This window comes from Megalops cyprinoides, chromosome 12 (genome assembly GCF_013368585.1).
Source record: "Megalops cyprinoides isolate fMegCyp1 chromosome 12, fMegCyp1.pri, whole genome shotgun sequence".
In the NCBI taxonomy this organism is placed as follows: Eukaryota; Metazoa; Chordata; class Actinopteri; order Elopiformes; family Megalopidae; genus Megalops; species Megalops cyprinoides.
The window spans coordinates 31102361-31127197 of NC_050594.1; the positions used below are offsets into that span (position 1 = coordinate 31102361).

Genomic DNA, 24837 nt, shown 5'->3' on the forward strand with positions numbered 1-24837 from the left:
TTGAGTGTATTTACCTATTGACGGCCGGAAGAAACACAGGATGCGTAGGCAACGCGACGCCAAATGGAGGCGAAGCTGTCGATTGCTGATGACGTACAAACCTGGCGTAGCACATCAACACGAGGGTTTGGAGTGGGGAAGGAGGACGACTTTGGATAAAATGGTATCTAGCTCGTCAGTCAACTGATTTTTTTTATCGACATATGAAAACTAGCGTTAAAAGGCAGTGTTACCAACTATCAAATGTATAGTTTAATATGGTCGGGCAAGTCGCTAGCAAGCTTCGTGGCGTACAACCTAGCTGTGTGTACATAGTTCAGTAACAGGTTACTAGTTAGCGAGCGAGCTAACTGGTTAAAATCTGATTGATGCTTACTAGTCACATATTTAATCATAAACAAGTAGCTGAAGCGTCTGGTGCATCTAATCAGCTAACTGTACGTTTACTGACTATTGAGCTCGACAACAATCTGGGCAACTAGTTTGTACGTTTTGTCGTAGCCGGTTGTATTATTTAGTTAGGCTGGCTGTATTTTAATTCGCTAACAAACTAGTTTGTTAACTAAACTTCATCTGTTTCATTCAAAGGGGAAGCAGAAGACAAAGAAATACGCTGCGATGAAAAGGATGATTAGTTTAAAAGACCAACGAATGTAAGTTCATGTTTCTTTCTGAAAAAAAGGGTATTTAGCTATTTAGATATCAACTCGTAAGATGTTCGTAAGATGAATTCTGATTTGAATCATAGCTAACTGCTTTTACTTATAGAAATTAAGATGCTAAGGTACTAGTCGGTTTAGCCGGGTAACCTTCTCAATCCCGAGGAGCCTGGCTAATATAGGTAATGGGTACGAATTTAAAAGGTTTGTTTCGCCTGTTTTCAAGAAAACCACAAGATCGCGCTAAAGCAAAAGAGAAAAAGAAGAATGACCCATCTGCAATAAAGGAAAAGGAAGTGTGAGTAAAACATTCCAGTAGTTATATTTCGTTAGTGTTGTATTTTATTCTACCAAGTCAGTTAAGTTGCTGCAGTGTCACCTGAGTTGTATTGTGGTTGCTGTGTTAATAACGTAATAACAGTCGGTAACGGCTATTTTCTTCTTGGGTAAGGTACTTAACCTTAAATGCTGAAGTAACAGCAGTACTGGAGAAGAAATGGCATGCATAACGATCACCTTGTCATGATAGTCTAAATGTAATATTGATGTAATGGTGCATAGTATGGTGTAATGGTACATTTGTGTAATTGCAGTGCTGCTTTGCATTTTTTAATAAATGGAATCTTAAATAATAAAGAATGTCTTCTTTTTCAGTAAAGGTCATTTTATTATCTCTCTCCATCTCCAGGTCAAAGTACCCATCATGTTTGTTCTTCCAGTACAACACTCAGCTGGGTCCTCCCTATCACATCCTAGTTGACACAAATTTCATCAACTTCTCCATTAAAGCCAAACTTGACATAGTGCAGTCCATGATGGACTGTCTATATGCTAAATGTGAGTACTCCCATTAAAGGGCCCAGCTTAAATGTAATTATCAAATTTAAAACTTAAAGTTTATTAATTCTGAATATAAGTAACATGCAACTACTTTCTCTCTTTTCGTCATTTATTAAGGCATACCCTGTATCACAGACTGCGTAATGGCTGAGATAGAAAAACTTGGAATGAAATATCGAGTTGCTCTAAGGTACGAAAACCCTACACATGCACACATTGAAATCATAGGGATAAAGGTGATTCCTCTTAATACAATAATGCAGTGTTCTTCAGGTCAGTTGCTCAAGGGCTGTAATCCAACAGGTCTCATGGTATAAACATCCAAGTCGCATACCTTTTCCATTTCTGTGACAGATTTCCATTGTGAGGATTCTGAAAAAGGTCATTCTTGAGATCAGTGTGCATTGTCAGTGTGTGTGTCTTGCATTTTTATTAATAGGATGTTCTAAAAGTAAGAAATATTTTCTTGTTCCTATAATCTTATACCAGCCGTCTATAACATTATCAGTGGACTCTCACTGTCATTTTAAAAGGCTTGCAGTTTTCCAGTGACTGCTTGTGGACAAGACCGTTTTTGGGCCCAAGTTGCCAGCAGTCCGAGAATAGCATTGAGCCAATTGCTGCAAGTCTAGTTCATTTAAACCCCATTTGTTGTCCTTCAATCCCAGTGGGAGCCTTTGAGGCCCCCAAACCCCAGGTCCTTTGTATACAGGGTAAACATTTCAGTCAGGCAGATTTTTTTCCACCTTCAACCCCTGAAACCATGTTACAAGCAAGCGCATGGCTGAATGTGCTTAATGAAGCATCTAATCACCATTACTGAGGTTTGCTGTTCCTGAGATGTACAATCATTAGTCATTAAAGAAATACAACAGGTGTTCTTTTGAACAGTTTAGTTAGCATCCATCAAACACTTCAGTCAATTAAAATTGTAATTCCCTCTGACCTCTGCAGGATAGCCAAAGATCCGCGGTTTGAGCGACTGCCCTGCACACACAAAGGAACATATGCTGATGACTGTTTAGTCCAGAGGGTCACACAGGTAAAGATGCACTTACCTCTGTCTGTATAAATGTGTAGTCAGACTTTAGTAATTGTTCTGTTTTTCATTGTATCTTCTATGCAGTGAAAGTGTTTATGTAAAAACCTTTCTCACTCATGTGGTCTGAAAACTTTTACCAATATGTACATTCCAAATGAACATGCACGTGACAGTTGAAATGTTTGTTGCTTTATGCATTAGTCATCAGATTCATCTGCTAAATGAAGTAATGTAATCAATGCGTGCATAATGCTTCAAAGTGTCCGTGCCATCATTCAGACTTATATAAAGATGAAGGGAAGGCATCATGCTGGAATTTATGTCCTTGGTCCCTGTCTCTGATAGCACAAGTGTTACATTGTGGCCACAGTGGACAGAGACCTGAAGAGAAGGATCCGGAAGATCCCAGGAGTGCCAATCATGTACATCTCCAACCACAGGTTAGAATTTAGTGGCAGGAAAAGGCTGCTGGTGCCTTTGGATAGTACTCAATGGATTTGTTCCCTCAGATACATTTCCTGCAGTGTAGACTATTAAGCTGATTTGATATCGTTTGGAAAAAAACTGCATATTTAAAACAGCTGTTCAAAGAAAGTGCTTTTATTTCTTGCTTTTGACCATGTTGCTGGGTCACCTTTGCAATGTTCCACTTGATTGATGGCTGGTTAAACTGAATGACATCATCCAGTTTCACACCTTCAGGAGCAATTACAAATGCTGGAAATGCTGACATCCAATTAACCTTTCATTTTGCGCCTTTCAAAGCAGTTTGATCGTTGACACATTTCCATGTGTTACTGAAGTGTTATTAAGTCTGGAGTAGCCAGATATGACAAACATCAGTTTCTAGGAACTTGTAGAAGAAAGCACTGCAAGCATTTAACCTCTTGATACCTGAATAGTTGGAATGTGTGTAAAATGAAAATTTTGCTGCTGTTTAAAATTTACGTTTTATTGAAGTGTGACTGCCACCTTTTATATTTCAAATAACTGAGCTTTTTGTCTTGTCCAGGTACAATATTGAAAGAATGCCTGATGACTATGGTGCTCCAAGATTCTAACTTTCTTCAGATTGGATTAGACATGGAGTTCAGCTACAGGAGCAGCTGTGGATTTTGTTGTGGGATTGTCATCACAGACTTATTTGCTCATTCCTGTGAAGGGAGAACGGAGTTCTTACAGTTTCAGTAATATTGGACCACAGAAGGGAACAGAATTTCAAGATTGTAATTTCAGATGCTTCAAGCCTCTGTGTTTGGAGTGGAGAGTAACCTGAAGATGTTTTTGCATGTCTTGACTAGAAAGAGATGGCCAATGGTTTGTTTTGAATTAAATGCAACACAATAAATTATAATTTGTTGAGTAAGTATAACGGTTTTATGCGTCTTTGGTGCATTTTTTCCAATTAAATCCAGCAGTTTTGCACAACGGCATGGGATCTTTTCAAGCAGTCAATCAAATGTGTATCTTACAATCCATCTTTCACAGCAGGAATTGACACCGCAGTATTACATGGTACGAATTGGTGTTCTCATATCTCCATTTAAGATTTATTTACCCGTGTCTGTCTCTACAAGTTCCGCTAAATTTAAACTAAGTTTGCCCTATCAAAATACACAAATCCACAAATTGCCGCACATATTCGCCATGCTGTTTTGAACTAAAATAGCAATGCACGTGCAATAACACCCTTGTTTGTTAGCACGTTTGTGCCCAATTTTAAGTTTGCATTATGACACCTAAGGTAAAACAAACTCGCGTTAATACTTTCTGATAACATCACTTGCCTTTGACTTCCATTTGAATCGAAAGCAGAGGAAAAAGTACATCCAGACGGGAGGATACGGTAATCCTCTCACACTGAGCATGCGCGTTAGCCAGCGATCTGGGAGTGTCTGAACGGCGCACAATGTAAGAGGCATGAGATCAGCTTGCGATCAGCGTCGGCAAGGCTTCGCGGGGACCGGAAAATAAATTGGATTGACGGGGGAAAACCGTTATGACGGATAGAAGATATCGGTGTGTTGATGCCGGTCAAAGCGAGAGTCAAGGAGTTGTGGCATTTTCGTAATCTCCCCCGGCGTTTTGGACGTGGGCTTAGATGACCTCTGGTTAGAATGCAACTGATCTGTAATAGTTTTTGTCTTCAGGCTGTGCCCGCCGACTCCTGCTTTTTAACTCAATAGCTACATATTTTGATCCTGCGTGTCAGTGATACTTTTGATTTCTTTATTTCTTCGTGTGAAAACGGTGTGAGGTTAAAACGTGTAAGTGTGGCTAGTTAGCTGGCTATAGTTCAGGTGCCGCTAGCACTTCTCAACTGTATCACCACATTGTCTTAGATTTACGAAGCGCTTTAATTTCTGGTGCATACTTTTGTGTACTTGAGGGTTCTTCTTCAAGGGTTACATACCACACTTCTGCTGGTGTAATATCATACCTCTTTCAATAACGTTAATTGTGGTTATGTTATTGAAGTTGTCTCGTCTGTGGTGCTGCATTCAATGCAATTTTGCTGTTCTTTCACAGATAAATTGTAACTTTACAATGTAAGTGAAGTATCAGGAAATACATTGTATAGTAAATACCAATACAATACAATGTAGTTGATATATATTGTAATATTAAGGTGAAAATCATTGGCATATCAGTATTTAGAAAATATTCATGGAATGTATTGAAGATTTTCTAAACAAGTATTCAGTGTAGCTTTCTTTACACAGTTTTTTAATTATTTTATTCAAAACTGCAAAAGTTACACTTGATTTTGTGTTTGCATTTATCTGCTGGCATTATTTCATTATCTCATAAGTGAAAGCTGGTTGTTTGCAAAGATCCACTGTAGCCAGCATGTGTCACGAGCTGCACGGTGTGTCTTACCTGTTGCGGTGTTAACCAGTGAGAATCTGTGAGACTGTACAGGTAGTGGAGGGTGCGGGGGCAGGAAGGAAGGGGCTGTGGGCAAATCCCCAACATGTCAGGGGACAGGACTTCGGGCGCTGGGGGGGTGATGCGGAGCACGGCGGGGTGCGAGGGGGCGGAGCAAAGGGAGGACGAGCAGGAGGATGAGGGAGACGAGGACTTGCGTGACGGAGGGGTGCCCTTCTATGTGAACCGGGGAGGCCTGCCGGTAAACGAGGAGACCTGGGAGCGAATGTGGCGGCACGTAGCCCGGATTCACCCTGAGGGCGAGGCTGTTGGGCGGAGGATCAGGGGAGCTACTGACCTGCCTAAGGTAAGAGCAGCCCTCCCTTTAGTCCAGGTGCAGCAGCGCCGCCCTGCAGCTTGTCAATGTTATCGGCGTAAGAGCGACATAATTATATGGAGTGTGTGGACAATGTGCCAACCTCCTTACCCAAGGCCCAGTTTGACCTTGATCACCAATGCAAGCTCCAGTTTTTCATACTTCTATCACCGTCATTCCAAACATGCAGCAAGTGCTGAATACCGACAGTGGTTTTCAGGTTGAATCGAAAGAAGGAACCCTGTATCTATTTGTCAACGCTACAATGCCACTCCCTGAAGGTTCACATTAGATCTAGGTCAGAAACAAGCCAGTCATTTAAAATTGAGATGAAAAGAATAAAACCTTCAGCTAGGAGTATATATTCTCATAACATATTGAACATTACATTACTAATCAGATTTATATTGCCATTGGAAATGGGTGGTGGCTAGCTGACTTTGCAGAATGGCTGTAATAGACTCCGTTATGGCCCCTCAGGCATTTCACACCAATCATTTACAATCCAGACATCCTGGGATCACAGCTATCACCTAGCTGTAGCGCAGCACACTCTATATGAGCCACAAAACTTGGTTATGCTGCCAGGTCAATGTCATCAGTGCACATAATACTACTTTCCTGTGCAAGAAAAAGATAAAATCCTTTCGTAACATGTTATACCCATATCATGTAGGTAATTATTTGCTCAGAACTTTTGGACTGTGAGATTCAAAAGGCAGGCATTAACACAGACACTGTCAGCCAAGGTAACCGGGTAGCCTTGCAGAATTTATAACCTTGGCTCCTGTCTGAGCCATAGCAGATGTTCAGAGCTGTTCAAAAATCGCAGCATTCCTCAACAGAGGCATCGAAGGCCAAGCCAGTCAGACCTAATCTGTAGATTTACAGAGAATGGGACGGAAAGGAGAGCGGGGGGAAAAATGCTAGCCTGTATCCTCTGAGGAGATTACACTCCACCGTTAATTGATGCCTTGTGCGGCTTGCGAGGGAGCAATTAAAATTCTGGCCATGGGTAGTGCCGCCCAAAAAAAAGTTGAACAAGAGGACATTCTCCAGCTGCGGTGAATATGGGGATTGTGCATGTTCCAGCAGACTGCACGGGTCTTGTTCTGTTCCGCAGATTCCGATACCAAGCGTGCCTACGTACCAGCCAGCCACCACCACCCCGCTACGCCTGGAAGCCATACAGAGATACATCAGGGACTTGCAGTATCCTTTTTTCTCTGCGCCGTAAACCTGGTGCCGGCTTCCCGCGACCGGCTCGGCAAACCCGATGAGTGACCCAGCGGCGGAGGGTGACGTTATTGGAATCGACAGGGCAGGGCGGGAAACGGCTCAGAGGTTTCATTATTCATTATAATGCTACCTCCGAGCCTGCCGTGGGGCTGGGCGCTCTCCCTCCGAGGTGATGGCAGGCTTTGGTCCTCGGTGTCACCGTCGGCGTCACACGCTGCTCCAGCATTTGGGTCTGCAGCCCCAGATCAGAATCTGAGATCCCGGCTGGGGGTATAGCCGCCCACAGATCTGAATGTGTGTTTGCTGTGCGTTCCATGCATTATTCATCAATGCAGGTAAGAATTTATGATATGCAAATGAATATGAGGCCAGGATGCAAAGCAGGGGATGGAGGTAATCTCTGAAACGTGCATCAATGAAGAGAGAGCCAAAGAAAACGCCTAATTTACGGAAATCTGTACAGGCAGGTTTATAAGCATGGCTGTATATAAGCACAGCTAATGACACAGGCTGATAGCAAGTGTACAATACCATGAACTAGCCTGACCTGCTAGAATTATTTATTATACAGTTGTGTTCACAATGATTTCAGAAGTAAATTCTTCTGATAGTAGTATTTCGTAAGTGAAGCATGAGCATAAAACCTCGAGGTCATGAGGCCATCAATAATTTATGCATAATATAAATATTGCAGAGCACTATAAATAAAGTTCTATATTTCTGTATGTTAGCCTAGTTTAAAATATCCGTCTTGTTCTGTGCTGTCGTGCTGTCGGACATTGACTTGCCTTGCCGTCTGTTGTTGATACTTAACAGCGTCCTCCAGGTACAATCACACTGGAACACAGTTTTTCGAAATCAAGAAGAGCAGGCCTCTTACTGCGTATGTGTGCCGGTTCTTTTGCCATGTCGTTCTGACTTTCTCTGACAGGATTTTTAGGTGAAAAGCCTTTATTTGAGCGTGGTTCTTGCATTAAATGCATCCTCATGCCCGTTCCTCACAAGCCCTCTATCAGATGACAGCAGCCCAAAGACAGGGTCCCTGCTTTTCAAAATGGCATTTCCTGTGGCTGTGATATCACCAGCTGGGCAGGACGTGAGAGAGCAGCCACAGGAAGTGACTCGGAAGGATGTTTGCCGATTGAATGGATACCGCCGTGATGATTAACTCTGGAAGAGAAGCCCCAGATCAGCCTCTGCAAGGGCCTGGTTACTTTTAGACCATGAGGTTTTGGGTTTAGGGAACTGTTATCAAAGCAAAGCAGGATGCATATTTCCAGATGAGCTGCATCTTTTGGGTGGCCCATACTGCAAGTGGAATGGTTAAGACTAAACAAGCATCTCTTTTACCAGTTTCAGCTCACTCCCACAAAATATTTTCACGTTAAATAGCCTGTTAATCTTGGCTTATCGAATGGAGATGCAGTGTGACTGTGTCTTCTTTTAGTGCATTGCCCTTTATGGGATTCAGCATAGCAACATTTTTTATTAACTCAAACACCATACAAGGGGAAATGTACTGAAACAGCATTTTCACTGTTGCTGTTAATTACAAAGCTGTAAGCGAAGGACAAGTGAGAAATTTTACCTCGTTTAAATAAATGCGAAAAACAATTAGAGTAAGTTTTTACGGCAAGGACTTGACTTATTTCATTTAATGGAGGGAGGAGAATCTGTAGCTATCAAATGCTATTCCAATCTGGATGAAGCAAAGTCCAACCCGTAGGGCAAGATGAATCAAATAAGGCAGTTATTTCAAAGATCCAGCAAGCGATGAATTCTCTTCTGAATGGGACAACATATAGAACCAAAGGTTGTTGAATTAAAGGTACTCTCAGCATATCTGTGCTGTTAGTCAGCAGCGGATGTCACATGCACCCCTAACATTCCCCAGCAGACACGGATTTAACTTTGAGCAAAGAACACTGAGAGAATGTTTTATGGTAATGTTACACGAGCACGTTAATTTAGTATTAGTGTCCAATTTCATACAAAATTGCCTTAGCATGCTAACCTGGCAATAATAATGACATAGGCAGTTTTGTCACAGAGCATAAAATATTCCTAAATATTTTCCTTGTACCTGTGCTTTAATGAATACTTGATTAGGTCACCACCTGGTTGACTTGAGCGGTCCATGTTTGACCTGTGGGTGTGTCCTGAATAACCCTACCTCTCTTTTAGGCTGATGGACATTGCTAAGGAGATGATCCGGGAGTCTCTACCAATCAAATGTCTGGAGGCAGTGATCCTGGGAATGTATCCTTCACATCCTGTTGCTCCTGCTTCGGGAATACACATGGACCATGATTGGCTGATTGTACAACACCACATTACAAAGTTGGCCCTAATCATCCATCTATATAATCTCAGTACTATAATTATATAATATTATACTATTATATAACTTTGGTATATAATGAGGTCCTTTTTACACGCCAATTATGAAAATGTCCACAGAGTACAATAGAACAGAATGATTGTTAATCCACGGGAAACTGTATGTGGGTAATTAGAAAACATTATTAAAGGGATAAAAAACAGGAAAACAGACAGAATCGGATTTGCACATTTCAAACCGTATTAGAATGCACTGTGCAGTTCTGGTGGGAGGCTAGTTGGCCCCTCCAAGGATAACTCGGGGAAAATGAAATGAAACCCCCTCAGAGGAAATGTTTGTTTGTTCTTTGCAATTTGGGAGCGTTTCTGAGCTGGGGAGTATTATCTCCAAGCGAAATTTTGAGGAAAAACCATGCGGTAGCTGTCAGCAAGAAGCAGGATCGACATAAAAAGTAGATTTGCTGAAAAAGCAGGCACCGGCGTGGCAAAAACGGATTATGCGATTACACAGCCTTCTCGGGCTGAGTGTGTCTATTGAGACGAGAGGCACGCGTCCTCACAAACGTGTCTTTGTTGCCTTGAAAAAAAATCCCTCCCCAGTTTTGGTCTGAACAGTTCAGCATCACAGAGCAGTAATGCCCCTCTCAGTTTAGCCCTTTGTGTTACAGTTCACCAAGACTGAAGACTGATTGTAACAGATGACAATATACAGAACTAGAGTGTCATCTGTGAGTTCTGTTTTATAACCGATTAAGTGTAGAGGGTTTCCTATGAGAAGGGTCTCCATGTATCTCAAGCGTGATTTCCTCCATCCTTGACTCTGTCTCCCTTCCCTCCAGTTACCTCACCAACAGCATGCCAGGGGTGGAGCGCTTTCCCCTCAGCTTTAAGACGCAGTTCTCAGGGAACCACTTCCGGCACATCGTCTTGGGGGTGCACAGCGGGGGCCGCTTCGGGGCACTGGGCATCAGCCGGCGCGAGGACCTAATGTACAAGCCGCTGGAGTTCCGCACGCTGGCTGACCTCGTCCAGGAGTTTGAGGGCGCCTACCGCGGCTACTGGCACACCATGCGCAAGGTCAAGATCGGCCAGTACGTGTCACACGACCCCCACAGCGTGGAGCAGATTGAGTGGAAGCACTCCATCCTGGATGTGGACAAGCTCTCGAAAGAGGAGCTCCGACGGGAGCTGGAGAGACACACCCGCGACATGAGGCTTAAGGTTAGGGGGCCAGGGTGTGGTTTCAAGGGGTTGGGCTTATTAGTGGAAGTTGGCAGAACTTGGTCTGAAAGCAGGTGTTATAGCAGGGCTGCTGGCATAGAGGTAGGGACTGAACAGTCTGAGACTAATCATTGTGGAGTCTAGGCGTGCCTTGGTTTATGAATGTGAGCGATGATAGATGAGGTGGACCATAGAGGTGATCTCCACTCCAGTGTCTAAAACTAACTCTCAGAGTCCCAACTGATGTGAGTATTAGTCTATGGAGACTAGTATAAGCAATCCAGTCAGTTGCAGCATGGGAAAATCTGATTCCTCCTCCTTCTCTCACTTCCTGAATAAGAAGTGACAACTAACAGATGCTGACTGGGCTGTTTACCTGCCAGTGTCTTCAAGGGTCTGAACATTCACTGTGCATTAGAGTTCATTCTAATCAACGCAGATAACAACAGTCCCATTCTGCCACTTTAGCAGATGAATTAGCGTGCTGTTGAATTTGGGCACATCTGGGCTCACGGCTGCTGAGGTCACGTGACAGCGGATCATAGGGGAGATTATCTGCAGAGCACATATGATGCCCTGTTTAAAAAGACTAAATTATGGCTTCAGTTTTAGACCTGCATGAGGTAACAGTAAGAGCCCACTACTGGATTCATCGTTATTAAATGGCTGTTACGAGGTTATTATTGGAATCAATAAGGAGAGAGACGGCAGTAAAGTACATTGTGCGTGTGCAATAAGAATTAATTCTGCTGCACTGCAGAGCACCAGTGTGCGTCAGGCATGAACACTGGCATCAATCAGCATCTAGTGTTTTATAGAGAGCGCCTCTCGTTGATCAGAAGCAGCCCTCCAATTACATTAAAGATGGGGCATATTTCACCCGTGGGCCCTGGCTGTACCTCCTTCAGCAGATTTCAGTATCCCCTACCACATGCATGACCACTCTAAGTAATTGGAAGGCGATCTGATCCGCTGTGTGCACGGGCATTCCTACTGTACTGTAATGATGCTGAGCTCTCTTATACTCCCTGTCCTACCCTGCCTTCAAGTCAAGGTACTTTGTCAAGGTACCGTTTTTGTACAGGTTTACCTGCCAAGTGACTGTGGATGAAAATTAGCTGTGTAGCTACTCTGGTACTCTGTGCATTGATGCTGAAATGTTGACTTGCATATTATCCCTTTTAACTAAATGAAACAAAGTAAATAATTAATTAACTGGAGCCTCTCCTTTACATATTACATATAGCCAGCTGTCTCTGTTGTACCCTCCCCCACTGTAGTGACTTTTGGCTTCAGCAAATTGGATTGCGTCAGCAAGCGTTAAGCAGTATAAATGAGGAAATATTTAAAATATAATCTTTGTGAGATGCCCTGGATGAAGGTAATATATTGAGCAAGTTTTACACAAAATTGAAATTGCGCAGGCTTTAATTTCCCTCGTGCAAGTTCCATAGCTGAACTCTAACAGAGTATGACATGGCTGCACATAGGCTGCTGCACCCAATGGGAAAACCACTCACATACCATTGAGCCAGATGACGGAATTTCCCAGGCAGCTTTGCTGTGTGTCTGAGACTCACGCAGGGGTTTGTGTTGCAGATCAGCAAGGCCGCACCCCCATCCCCAACCAAAGACAGGAAGAGGGATGTTGGATCGCCCCACCGAGGCCCGGCCAGCCCCCTGCGCAGGAACAGCCGCAGCGAGAGACGGTAGGTCAGGCCCCAGGTCACTGGGCCTCATGACAGATACCCACAGGGCCTTTGGAAAATGCCTGCAATGTCTGTATTGCGATACATATGACTGGACATCTGTGACTCACAGGGCATGGGGGTTACACAGTGGAAGAATGATGACTTCAAAGAGCTAAAAAAAAAAAAAGTTGCCTGTCACATGACCGCATGCCATGACACAGTTTTCCTTGTTAGTAAATTCACTGTCTAACACTGAAATGGTGACTTCAAACTGTAAGCCAGATAGAGATTGTTTTGCAGAAGAAGCTGAGTGCTAGAAATGACAGAGCTTCATGAAGCATGCACATAACATATCCACACAATGGTAATTATGGCTTTAAATTTAAGCCATGTCACATGATCATTTTTGTTCCTCTGCAGCCCATCAGGCGAAAAGAAGGTGCTGGAGCCGAAACCCCCTGGGGACATGAATGGATACCAGATCCGAGTGTGAGGATAGTCCCCCCGGGCCACCAGGCGAGCCATTGAAGACCAGCGAACTTCTGCAGCGGGCTATTCATGGAGGGCGAGCTAACTGTGAGATGTCTGCAGTGCAAACACATCCTAACACTTGATAAGCGATGGTGACTTTTTATTGAAAAAACAAGATGAAGGCAAAACTGCTTTTTTTTAATGACTCATTATTAACAAAGAATGTGTTTTTAAAGATACAGGACATTGTTTATTTGCTGTGCAAAAATGTGATTTGTAAAGCAATGAAACTAAGCAGGGTGGAAACATGAGCATAGATGCGTTGATTTTGGGTCGCTTGAGTCCAGTTATCCAATCGGTTGCTCCACCACAATGGAATTTGAACAGAATTTGAATAATAGATGTGTGTAAATACAATTAACCTGTAGCCTGCTGGACAGTAACCTAGCTTTTGTAGTAACTAGTTAGCATCTGGTGCCTTCATGTAAGATTTAATGGATAATAATGTATAATTCATACACACTAGAACCAGGGCACTGAGACACACTTGCTGTGAGGTAAATTTAGGGGAATCACTGGATAAGTGCTCCAGCAGTAGAGATGGTGCAAGCAGCACACACACACACACACACACACACACACACACTCATGATCCTTAGATGTCTTGGTGTCTTGGTTCACCGGATCAGACTGGCTGAAAGACACTTTTCTGTCTGTCTGTTCAATTATGGCCCTTACCTGTGACTGACTGAGGGGGCCACATTGTTAGAAGTTTCATAGGCGGCCAAAACAAGAGAGGCATTTAGGAGATTCTATGACACCTCTTGATACTCTGAGAGAATTTTTGACAGACTTTCTTTGGTCAGTTAGAAACTCATTAGAGAAATTTTGGGTTTTAAAAAATGATACCTGGTCTCTCCAGAAAGAATAGACTTACTACAAGAACAGACTAATTGTTGACTCCATGTAATACCAACAAAATTTGCCTCAAAGATCCCCCACACTTGCCAAAGGAGAGACTGCAACTTTCATTTCAGTAGTTTTGATTATTTCAAGTGTATCTGGGTTGTAGCTAGCTCATAGTGAAAGTTTTGTGAACATCTTGGCACATTTAGTGTCGCAAGAAAAGGACTGTCCAGAGAGAATTACGATCATTATTTTTAAAGGTGGTTTCAGGTAGTAATCATATGGTTTTAATTGTTTGCCAAGGTATGTGAAGTCTTAATGAGATTCAGGTGCAAAAAAGTAGGTTGTTTACAGTGCAGGTGTTTACATGTCAGTCTTTTTGTAAACGCTGTGGAGGGGCTTCACCGCCATTTTATACATGTTGATATTGTAATCACTTGTTGAATAATTATTTAGCTCTATGGAGCAAGTATAACCCGGAGGTATCAAACTCAATGAGAGGGTCACGCGCGTGCTGGTTTTTGCTCAAATCTCTGCTCTAAATGACCTAATTAGCACAATCAGTAACCCAAATTGGCTTTTTCATATCTCTTTGTGATAAACCAGCCTTCCAGGAATTGAATATGATGCCCCTTTGTAGAAACCAATTGCAAGGAGATTTGTCCGGAGAGTATACTGATTCAGCAAAGCTGTTTCATTTTAATTTTTCTACTCAAATTAGTTTCCAGCCAGGGGGGACTCCCACTCAACACTAGTTTGTGTCCATATATACGAACAAAACAGAAATATATGTTTGCTATTACAGTACACCTCAAAACATGAGAAAACATTCCATTTTTGACAGGATACAGACAATCCAACAAATGTTAGAAACACATAAATGCATGAAATCATTAACAGCATGTATAACTTTGTGCTAGTATTGCATAATTGTTTTTTTATTGCTTATTTACTTTTACTTATTTGCCATATTTTCTGATGAAAAATGTACTTGTTCCTCATTGTAATAAGGCCTTAAGTGTATTTCATGTCCTTTCCAAATACTTGGACAATTCACATTGGGGAAATGCACCCCTCAGGACAAACAAAATCAGTGCATCGTCATCAACAGCTTAGCCACTGTTGCAACTTGTACAATCTCACATGTATACACACAGTGGTATGTCTGGAACCTTAGCTGCCATCCATAGGTAGATATTTTCGGCTTTACAGCTGCCAATCCACTTTTTCTTTTATGTATATCATCATTTAGAAAAGCTGTTTTATTCCATCCCTGCAATTCTGGAGAGCTTCAGTTCAAATGAAGAGACCTCCCTATGTAATGGGACGTAAAACAAAGATAAATCAATGGATATAATTTCACGGTGTAATGAAGATAGTGAGGGTTATTGGCTGGGCCACATGCAGTGTGTGAGCTGAAACTGGGTTTAGGGCTGGGTCAGCAGATTACACAGCGTCCCTTCACTGTAAGCGCACTGGTGCCCCTGCCCCAGAGATAACGCTGATAATGTTAACCCGGCATAACTGACAGGATTCCGGTTATAAAAAGAGACAGGCAGCGTCCACAGATGGGCAGTTTTTCTGTTTTGAGTTTGTTCAAATGACGCATCCCCCTCCTCGTCCCCCCAAAGCAACAAAGAACATACAGAGCTGCCATGTTTTGATGGAATTCGGCATCCATTTTATCACATGGCTACAGCTTCACTAATTACGTAACAAACCCTCTACTGAAGCTTGTACACCATGACGAACCACAACGCAAGGATTGGAGTTTGAGGAATGGCCCCTTGGAATCCCAGCAATTTTTTGTTATTGCTTAGTAGACTATACATTGTGTGTCTGTTGTAGAGATGACAGGACGTGCTGAATGGAACTGAGATGTTGTGAAACTGAGATTAGATCTCCAGAAAAATGATGGTTAAAATAATAAAAAAAAAAACCACTACTACTTTGTCACACTTGAATCCTAATAAACCAGGATGCGTTTTTTTTCATTGTGTGTTTGTGGTTTTAAAATACAAACTCTGCGAACACCTAATTACACATGAATAACACCCTGTTTGTATGGTATTTGTAAAAAGATCATGTGAATCATCACATCAAGCTGTGAATTATAGGGGAGCTCTAACCAAATCTTAACGCCTAACTGCACTTTGTGTGGAATGACTGTTTTCCTATTTCAGGATAGGGAAGGCCTTAATTTTGCTGAGTGTCTACGTTTCCCTTTGTCATTATGACACATTGTGGGGAAGGTCTATATTTAAACACACTGTCAGAGCTCCCAGAACTGGCACAGAAAATTTATTGTGTGCAGAAGTTGAAACCAAGTGCATTTAACCCTATTTTTGAAGTTCTGGAAATGTACTTTGTTCATGTGTCATACGTCCCTAACCCTTCAACACACAAACAGGATGTTGTGTAGTCTGGGGAGTAAAATTAAGGTATTGCATTCATGAACTGTAGATTATACTGATACACATTTATTTAGTGTGGCGTTTTATTTAAGTAGTTCAGGGTAAGACAGACTGAAGGGTGCGATAACAGCAGTCTCACCTTGAAACAGCCCATTGAACAGCTACTCTACTTCGCCGCTCCAGACAGTCCATGTGTCCTTGCTGGCGCCCGGAATGTTCCAGGTTCGGCTGGTACACTTGGTCACTCGGCTGCGTGTGTTAGCCGAGGGGTACTGCATTATCGAGAGGTAAGAACGCAGACTCCACCGGGTGGGTCTGTCTGACAGCACTGCAGTCTGCTAATGTGAGCCTTGACTAATGAGATCCTCTCGGCCTGACACGTTCCATTATGAAATTAAAGCGTGCAGCCTCAATTGTAGCTGCATGCTGCTGCCAGGAAACGGCAGAATTCAGCAAGGGGGAGATTAGCAATATGTTAGTGTGGGAGAGGGACAGTGCTGCTCTTTGGGAGGCTGCGGGGGGGCTACGAGTAACAAGCTGCCACCCATGTGGGGGGGGAAGGGGGAGGTAAGGAAACGCAAATAAAGGGAGAGCGGCTCTTCGAGTGAAAGCCAAAAGGGCCCTGCAGACTTCATATACAAGGAGTAGCATTCACAAGTGACTTTCCACTGTCTACTGTGACAAACTGAAATAAGAAAGAAAAAAGCAGAACGTCAGCAGGGGCACCCCTCCCCCTCCTTGGGAGATGGAGTTAAGAGACGTGGAATGTCAGCCTACTTTGCACGCGTTCTGCCCTACTTCCCCACAATGCGCTCAGCGCGTCTGGGGATTTGTGCCCCGTGCGCGCGTTCTCCGAGTCACGCTGTCTCTCTGTGTCACGCTGAAGTGTAGAGTCACAGCAGGGGGTGGTGCGCCTCACTGGGGACACTTTTCAGCGGTGTAAATTCAGCTCTTCATCTTGTGAACCTAATGATGTTCCACAAGTGTTTGCGCAAACCTGCACTGACTGGAAAATCAGTCAAAACCTCATTTCCCCCGTGAAAAGCAAGTCTTGTCTTTAACTTTCATATTGCTCTTTGTACCTCACAAAGGGGGCTCTTTCCTTCATTTTGGAGCAGTAGCAGGGTGAGGAATGAGGCTCATCACCAGGTTGTGGAATTAAATCTAGGCTGAGGCACTGTTGAACCTTTGAGCAATGTGCTTACCCTGAATTCCTTGTGTACACATCCAGCTGTGATGGATCAGATGTTAAATGTGTGCTGTACAGGCCACTCCACTGTCTGCAATGCTAATAAATCATGTAATCTAAATGTAATGTCATGCGCAATGTCATGAGGCACATTCTCAGCACTTAGTTTCCCCCCGATATAACAGAAGTGGAAAAGTTTTCATGCAGAAGAATCAAACATTCATCACACTTTCCCAGTAATTCTAAATGCTGTTTACAAAGAGGGCTGCAGCTTGGTTGAGGAAACTCCGCCCCCTCATGCTTGACTGCCTCTTGCAATCCAGATGAATAATTCAGTCACTCAACACATCTTCACCCAGACACACAGTGCAAGGAGGGACAAGGGTTTCCAGAAATACAGGAGCTAGTCCACACAATTTCTCAGCGACACTACTCGAATACTTTAAAAGCGCTGGAGTGCTGGATGCCCTCAGAGCAAAGGAGTATTTTCAAAAGCTCTCCCTGCAGACCAGACAGTATCAGGAGCCAAATCTGGACTGGGGAGGAACTCCATGTTTTTAATTGGGTCCAGTGTGCTGATGAGCAACCTGAGAATATGCTGGCACAGCCAATGTGATTTAGGTCTGTGCCAAAATACACCATGTGTACACATGTTTTACACAAAATATTTATTATATGAGTTTTCTGCCACCTGTAAAATGAAAGCCTCAAAAATCAGCGAGAAAGGCAAAGGGAAATTCAATGGAACGGAAATTAACACTGAGGTATGTGTTGCCAGTTCACAGTTTGGTTCTGCTGTTAGTAAATACTTCAAAGATGTTGATTCTACTCCACTGCAGAATACAGGCTTTCTGTCTTCCCTCTTTCTGTGTTATATTTCTGTTCGCTCTCCCTTCACCCCTCTCACCTTCAGACATCCCAGAGAAAAGCAACTTCCAAAACCTCCACAGTTCAAGTACAAAATAAACCTGCAGTTTCTGTTGTGTGTGAAATTTAATAGTATCCTGGAGGTCTGCCAGACTCCTTGAACTCTGCCTTGAAATCTCCACGGCAAGAACACAGTTGAAATAAAAGTGATAACTACAGAACTACAGGCTGAAGCAGTTTTGGATGTTTTTTGTTGACACATGCAAAGAAAAAATCTTTGATAATACTCTACCTCTGGTCAACTGGCCTTTGTTCATAAATAAAAAAACTGAATACAATAATTCAGAGCACACTCAAGGCAACACTCCGTATTCTTTGTGTAAATGAAAAAGTCTCTTTTCCATACACCAGCACAGTGGTCTGCAAGCAGCTTTTTGCTTTTCAGCTGGACCAAGGCCCATTTGTTAAGTGTTTAAAGAGGAAAATCTTAAAACCTGAATGAGAAAGGTTTCTCACTCATCTCCTTCCAAATGACCGCACACCCGGGTGGCCCTCATGCATGACCCGGATCAAGCTGGAACTTTGCCAGGAGACAGAGATGGTCCGATGAGAAGATCTCATTGGGCAGTCCTTTCATTGGCCAAAGATCCTCCTCTGATAGGAGGGCAAGGCGGCCAATGAGCTTTAGACCCCCATCCTGCTGGTGTCCACCTCCTAAAACGTACAGGAATATGACTATTTGCATACACAGCTCTGTATTAATGCTGTAATGTATTATGTAAAATTATTAAATGTACTGTATGCAAGAATGTATCAAGCCAGGAAAATGTTTTTGAAGTAATTCATCGAAGGGAGATACAATTCCAATTTTGTTTATCTGAGTGTTCAACTACAGGGTCTCTCAAACAGTGCAGTTAGTTACGTAATGCATAACGGACTTAAAAATAGGTCATTCCGTGCCAACTCACCCAGAATTCAGAACTTTTCCCAGTTCATGTCATGGATTTTCTCAAAAAAATTCATGTAAAAACTTCTATTAAATTCATGGGATCATGCAAAATCCTATAGCTCTACTCCAAATGCTTTTTTAATCGTGAATTTGTGAAGCTAAATTTCATCATTTTTGCGATTCTTTGTATGTGTATTATAAACCTCACCAACTGCTTATTTTTCACTGGATTGGGTTGAAATTTGTACTGAACATCCAAGAAACCCAAAGGATAATTTGCAACATGTATTCATGTAAATAGTTGCACTGAATGTTTTACAGTAATGGAATTAATAAAAATAAATTATTCTTTACCCAAACGAAGAATCTTCAATTTTCAAAAATTAATATCTCCACTAGTTTTCACTTTCTCGCAACCAAATTTTGATTCTGTGTAGTATTAGTATAGTTCTATCACATCTAGAAGTTATTTGATCATGCATAAAAAATTGAGTGCCACAGATCTTGCTAAATATAGCTTCGGAGCTTAAAAAAACCCACTTTTTAAGATGTTTTGACTGTATATTTTCCCAGGAAGGATTATTTTAATTTCCTTGAAACTTTTTTTATGGGAAAGTGTTAATATTCATTGCAAATATATAAAAAATTTGAAGATGTTATATCTATGTATTATGTATTTGGAGTAGAGCTATAGGATACATGCAAGGTTCCATGAATTTGACAGAAGTTTTCACATGAATTTTTTTCGAGAAAATCCATGACATGAACTGGGAGGTCCTAGGTGAGTTGTTGTTCTCTTGTCACTCACCTCCACATTGGCCACAGTCGCCAGGCCCGGCGGAGTAGAAAATGTAGTCCACTGTCGCCCCAAACTCAGAGTGCAGGGTGGTCACCTCGGGCTTGTTGGTGCCGCTGATGAAGTGGCTGTAGGCCGACCGAAGTTTTAAGGTATGGCGAATAGTGCCCCTAAACCTGAGGGCAGAGATGGCTTTGTTCACAGCTCATCTGAACAGTGCTCCTGTATGTATTCTGGCAAGCTACATTATCAGTCAGATACAGCTGCTGGAGTGGAAATGTACAGAGCTTGAAAAAGGTCTGAAAAGATCTGACCTGACCTTGGGATGCATGGCTGTTTTTCCAAGGGGTCTATGAAAGAACAGAGTGGTGAAGAGCTGAATGATTCATAATCACTTTTTTATTAAATCTGGAATGCTTACATTCAAGACTAACTCACCTGAAGGAAGAGATCCAAAGTTCCCACCAAACTAACATTCAACAACAGAAGGGAGAAGTGAATACCCCCCCCACACACACACACACCCCACCCCCCACCCACCTCTTAAAGCGTAATTCAGTGTTACCTGGAGTAGCATCTGTCACGCCTGGTATCAGCTCCAGGGTCTCGGGGCGGATCAGAGCAGCCTCACAGAAACGCAGCTGAAGGAGAAAGTCGCGATCGTAATGGAGGCTCCCTGCAAAGGAGGTGTGAAGACTAAATTAACAGCTTATTGACAAAGGCGAAAAATGCCTGCATATTGGCAGAGCCAAGAAAGTGTCCAAATACATAATTCTCCTACTGAATTACAGCATGGCTGCTGCAACAACTTTCATTTTCACTTTACAAAAATGCCCAGTAATTAAAATCGTCTCAATAACATTTTCCATTAAAATGTAAGTACATGAGCATACAGTCTACACAACAGCTGAAGAGCTCTATCCCTAGAGCTTGGTCAGTACTGTCGTTTTTTAGAAGGAGACAGATTTCAGTGTTCAGTGCTGCAGCCCCATGACTTGAATCTGGACACTTAAGAGAAAGCATGCCTGTCAGCTTGGGTTAACTGCACCAGCATAAAGACCTTCACGGGTACAGGCTGGCACCTAACCTGTGAACTCAACAGAGCGCACTCCTCCTGACCTGATTCTTTTCCCTCTCTTGCACAGCCTGACACAAACTGACAGCTGTCACTGATGCCGAGAGAGCTTGGCCACAAGGGGGCGAACAGCCTCCGGTGGTAGGTTTTGTAGGACAAGTCCTCCTGGCCCGATATCTGACACAACATTAAAAAAATATTCATTAGAAGTTCACGTGGAGGAAAAAACCAGCAAAAAGTGGTATTTCTCTTTAAATGGTTAATGCTGAAGAGTGTTATGTCAGTATTCTGCTGCTGTATGACGTTTCAATCTTTAACGTGTCAGACTAGTAGATTTGGTCATACGAGAGCTTTTGCGTTCATTTGGATTACTGGAAGGCTCAAAAGATTACTGACACGCTGACTGGAAAAGCAGAAAAATTACCTCACATGACACACGAATTTCTGTACCTGCATGAAATACATCACATTACATTATTGTCATTTATCAGATGCTCTGATCCAGAGCGACTTAATAGGTTACAATTTTCACGTTATCCATTTATATTACAGCTGGATATTAACTGGGATAAATTCTGGGTTAAGTACCTTGCCCAAGTGGACAGCAGCATTGCTGCGGTGGGTAATCGAATCAACAATATTTTAGTTATGACCCCTGCTCCTTACCAGTATGCTGCACTGCCACCCTAAGGTAAGTATGATGAAACAGTATGATGAAAATCAGAATACAGTATTCCACAAGTATCGAGGGACAAGGACTCATCCCAGAGATGTCAGAGTCATAGGGCTTACCATCCATGCAGGCAGCCCATGGTAGTACAGCTGCCCGGTAGTGATGAACTGATACAGCGGCATGTTAGGGACTGAATTGAAGTCCCCGCAGAGGATGATGGGGCAGCAGGTCCCCTTCAGCCTCCAGCTCTTCACCACGTTGTCGATTTCGGCAAACAGTATTGCCAGCTGGGCTAGCTTCACATCGCCTCTCCTAGGGTTGAACAGGAGGTGGGTGTTGGCCACGCAGAGCGGAGGCCCCTGCACCCTGACCTCTGACCCCTGGAGGGTGATGGGCTGAAGGAGCAGCACCACGCCCACGTTGTTGCGGTGCAGCATCTCCACCTGGGGTCTGTAGAACTCCACAAGCCTGCATGACACCTGGGAGAAGCGGCTCTGGCGGTAACAGATTGCACATCCGTCTGTCTTAGCGCCGGTGCGCCGCATGTACACACAGGCATACCCTGGAAGAGGGGGTCGAGATTCCATGTTACTGCGATTTTGGTTAGTCTAAGAAAAGTGTCTGACATATCTATGTGTGTCCAATAGCACACCGGGACTTCAGTAGTGTTTGATTGTGAAGCCTTCCAGAGTAGTGTTTGGAGTAACTTGTGATTGCATTAACTACAAGACTGGGATCACACAAATGTTCCTGGAGTCTTGCCAGAGTAACATTTCCCTAAATTTCTGATTACACGCTAAGTTTATCAGCAAGCCCTTTCCTACACTTTCCAATCTCTCTTGAACACTCACTTCTAACCACAGGTTGATCTGAAACATCTGCTGATTTGAGTGAGGGTAAGAATTATTTCATTCAGTATTAGCAGGCAGAAAACTAGCAATTTTACCAGCTGGATGAACAATGACACACCCCAAAGCACCTGCGCCACAATCCAGCCAACACTGGCTGGAAAAAGGGTGAGCCCATATCACACTCTGATCACACACCCTCTCTGAGGGCCAAAGCGCCTCATGCCTACCCAGGTCCGAGAGGGCAGGGCGGAGCTGCTCGGTATAATGGTTCTCCTGGACTTCCTGAAGGCACAGGATCTAAAAACACAGGCAGAACACAGCTCAACACGCTTTGTCACACCCAACAATGAGCCAAAGACAAAGCCCAAAGACCAGAGCGTGGGAACTCACCCAACACACACTGAAATCCACTCATACACTAAGGGCCACACCGTCACAGACGGTACTGCTCAGGGCAGTGCAATAAGGCGCCACTCACATCGGGATCCCACTTCTGGAACTCTCCGAGAATGTTCTGGAAGCGGAACTCCCAGGCCAGCACCTCCGGGGCGCAGTGGCGGTACAGGTCCATGTTGGCCTCCAGCAGGTCTTGGGCGAGGATGTTGTAGGACATGACTGAGAATTCGAACAGGTCATGACCCTGGTGAGGCTCCGGCTCAGAGCCGGCTCCAGGCAGGCTCTCCCACACCCTCCACACCACTGCAGAGCAAGAGGGAGTCTTTTGACCCATTCGGATCACACAAAGCATGCTGACTTTAATGATCTGCAGCACAGTGGGCTTGCTGAAGGACGGCATCATCACATTGTCCAGTTGAGATGTATATAACGAGCAGAGATACAAAGCCGAACCCCACTCACCTTCAAAGGGCACCACCTCCTGCAGAGGGTAATAGCTCATGGCAGGGAACTGCCAAGATGGGCAGTGCACCACATCGCTAAGCCCGGGTCCTGTGGGGAAATGCCAGCCAGGGTGCAGGGGCTGTGCAAAGCCTCCCCAGGTCTCCATGTTAGTCTCTGAGAGGAGAGCGCCCAGGTCCAGCACTGTGCTGGACGCGGCATGGCGCTGCTCGCCAGCGCTGGTCTCTGCAGACTCTGCCCCTGGGTCAGAGCCAGGAGCCTCGGCCTCTCCCTCCGGCTGCTGCCCCTCCGTCTCAGTTACCCCCTCTGGCACCAGGCCCTCACTCCCGAGTCCCTCCTGCTGCCTGACCCCTCCCTCCTCCTCTTGAGTCCCCACCCCCCTCTCACTGCTTTCAGCCAAAGGACTCCCCACCTCCATCCCTGGCTCCTCCCTCAGTGTCACCCCCTCCATTCCTTTCTCACAAACAAGGGCTACTCCCTCCTTCTTAACATCCCCCGCCCCCGCCTCCTCCTCCCCCTCCCCCTCCCCCGGCTCCTGAGCATGGGTCGCCCCCTCCCAGGTCACACCTCCCCTCGGCCCCTCCTCCGTCTGCTGCGGGGGGACAGTTCCGACGCTAAGACACTGCCCCGGGCAGGCCGTCTGCTCTTCACTCAGCCTCTGCACGGGTGTGCCGCCACCATCCCACACCTCCGAGCCATTCATGAACACTGAGAGGCCTTCTCTCGCAGGGCTATGCTTCTGTGTTTTACCTGTGCATCGCAAAGAGATGTCAGAGGTTACACTGAAGAACAGGCTGATATTCTATCTACACTCTTATGACAGCATCACTCAAAGAACTCCCTGCAGTGATAACACCAATTGTATTTGTATCAAAATTGTAATTCACTGATTGTATGCATTTCATTGTACTTTCAATTCAGTTTAAGTTTTTTTTTATTACCCGTGTATGGCAGGAAATTTCGATTTCAAGGTACAGAATTGTGAAGTTCAAATTTGATAACTGTACAGTTCATACCAGACCACTTTTTTCGGTTGTTATTTGAGCGTTTGTATTTCTGTCTGATTTGTTTCAGTTACAAACAGGTGCCCAGTGACGACAACATCCGGGAAAGGATGTATGCTGTTAGTTTTCCCAACAGCACGTGTTTGTTGTTCTTGTAAATACGAACGCTATTCTCCAAAATGCATTCAATATTTGCTGCTGCCCTTGCAATCATGAACACATTCCTTCAACATATACACAGATTTGGTTATTGCGGTTAAAATTACGCAGGCAATCCTCAAAATGCACGCAATATTTATGAGGCAACTTTAAGCAGCCATACGTACAGCTACCTGGTACTTTGCAGTCTCCACGGACTGTATATTGTGACAGGCTACGTCATAGTCTGCTCTCAGAAAAAAATAACAACAACATGGAAACCGAAACGCAGCATGAATTTTGCCGAATATTCCACGCATATTTACCTGAAAAGCTGTATACAAAGCGCGTTAAAGGGAAAAGTACGTAA

General features: G+C 43.8%; 3 protein-coding genes across 4 annotated transcripts; 2 read left to right on the forward strand and 1 right to left on the reverse strand.

The window, feature by feature from the left end:
• Positions 1-99: 99 nt before the first annotated feature.
• fcf1 (FCF1 rRNA-processing protein) lies at positions 100-3895 on the forward strand. Its single transcript, XM_036542813.1, has 8 exons — positions 100-163; positions 589-653; positions 886-957; positions 1348-1496; positions 1617-1689; positions 2454-2541; positions 2887-2981; positions 3554-3895. The coding sequence occupies exons 1-8, from the start codon at positions 161-163 to the stop codon at positions 3600-3602; spliced, it is 594 nt and encodes a 197-aa protein (XP_036398706.1). The 5' UTR covers positions 100-160; the 3' UTR covers positions 3603-3895.
• A 1435-nt stretch (positions 3896-5330) lies between these two features.
• vash1 (vasohibin 1) lies at positions 5331-12968 on the forward strand. The gene is made up of 7 exons (XM_036542975.1): positions 5331-5776; positions 6909-6997; positions 7851-7907; positions 9209-9283; positions 10204-10585; positions 12185-12294; positions 12697-12968. The coding sequence occupies exons 1-7, from the start codon at positions 5516-5518 to the stop codon at positions 12767-12769; spliced, it is 1047 nt and encodes a 348-aa protein (XP_036398868.1). The 5' UTR covers positions 5331-5515; the 3' UTR covers positions 12770-12968.
• Positions 12969-17933: 4965 nt separating this feature from the next.
• On the reverse strand, positions 17934-23816 carry angel1 (angel homolog 1 (Drosophila)). Of its 2 annotated transcripts, XM_036541540.1 has the most exons (9): positions 23326-23816; positions 22946-23166; positions 22695-22764; positions 21736-22178; positions 20988-21120; positions 20434-20544; positions 20188-20218; positions 19881-20044; positions 17934-18837 (listed from the first exon to the last, which is right to left on the reverse strand). In XM_036541540.1, exons 1-9 carry the CDS (start codon positions 23774-23776, stop codon positions 18677-18679), a joined length of 1785 nt encoding a protein of 594 aa, XP_036397433.1. In that variant the 5' UTR covers positions 23777-23816; the 3' UTR covers positions 17934-18676. The 2 variants fall into 2 exon arrangements, with proteins under 2 accessions (XP_036397433.1, XP_036397434.1); XM_036541541.1 differs by lacking the exon at positions 17934-18837 and having other exon boundaries at positions 19935-20044; positions 20183-20218.
• Positions 23817-24837: the final 1021 nt, after the last annotated feature.

Excerpts from the sequence above, each read along its gene's own strand:
- angel1 (XM_036541540.1), bottom strand. The coding sequence starts at position 23,776 with ATGGAGGGGGTGACACTGAGGGAGGAGCCAGGGATGGAGGTGGGGAGT. Across the intron at positions 21,121-21,735 it reads ATGGGCTGCCTGCATGGATG|ATATCGGGCCAGGAGGACTT; the intron begins GTAAGCCCTATG and ends ATGTTGTGTCAG. Across the intron at positions 20,545-20,987 it reads AAGAGAGGGAAAAGAATCAG|GGAGCCTCCATTACGATCGC; the intron begins GTCAGGAGGAGT and ends CCTCCTTTGCAG.
- vash1 (XM_036542975.1), top strand. The coding sequence starts at position 5,516 with ATGTCAGGGGACAGGACTTCGGGCGCTGGGGGGGTGATGCGGAGCACG. Across the intron at positions 6,998-7,850 it reads AGATACATCAGGGACTTGCA|GTACAATCACACTGGAACAC; the intron begins GTATCCTTTTTT and ends AGCGTCCTCCAG. Across the intron at positions 9,284-10,203 it reads GAGGCAGTGATCCTGGGAAT|TTACCTCACCAACAGCATGC; the intron begins GTATCCTTCACA and ends CCTTCCCTCCAG.
- fcf1 (XM_036542813.1), top strand. Across the intron at positions 1,497-1,616 it reads GGACTGTCTATATGCTAAAT|GCATACCCTGTATCACAGAC; the intron begins GTGAGTACTCCC and ends TCATTTATTAAG. Across the intron at positions 2,982-3,553 it reads ATGTACATCTCCAACCACAG|GTACAATATTGAAAGAATGC; the intron begins GTTAGAATTTAG and ends TGTCTTGTCCAG.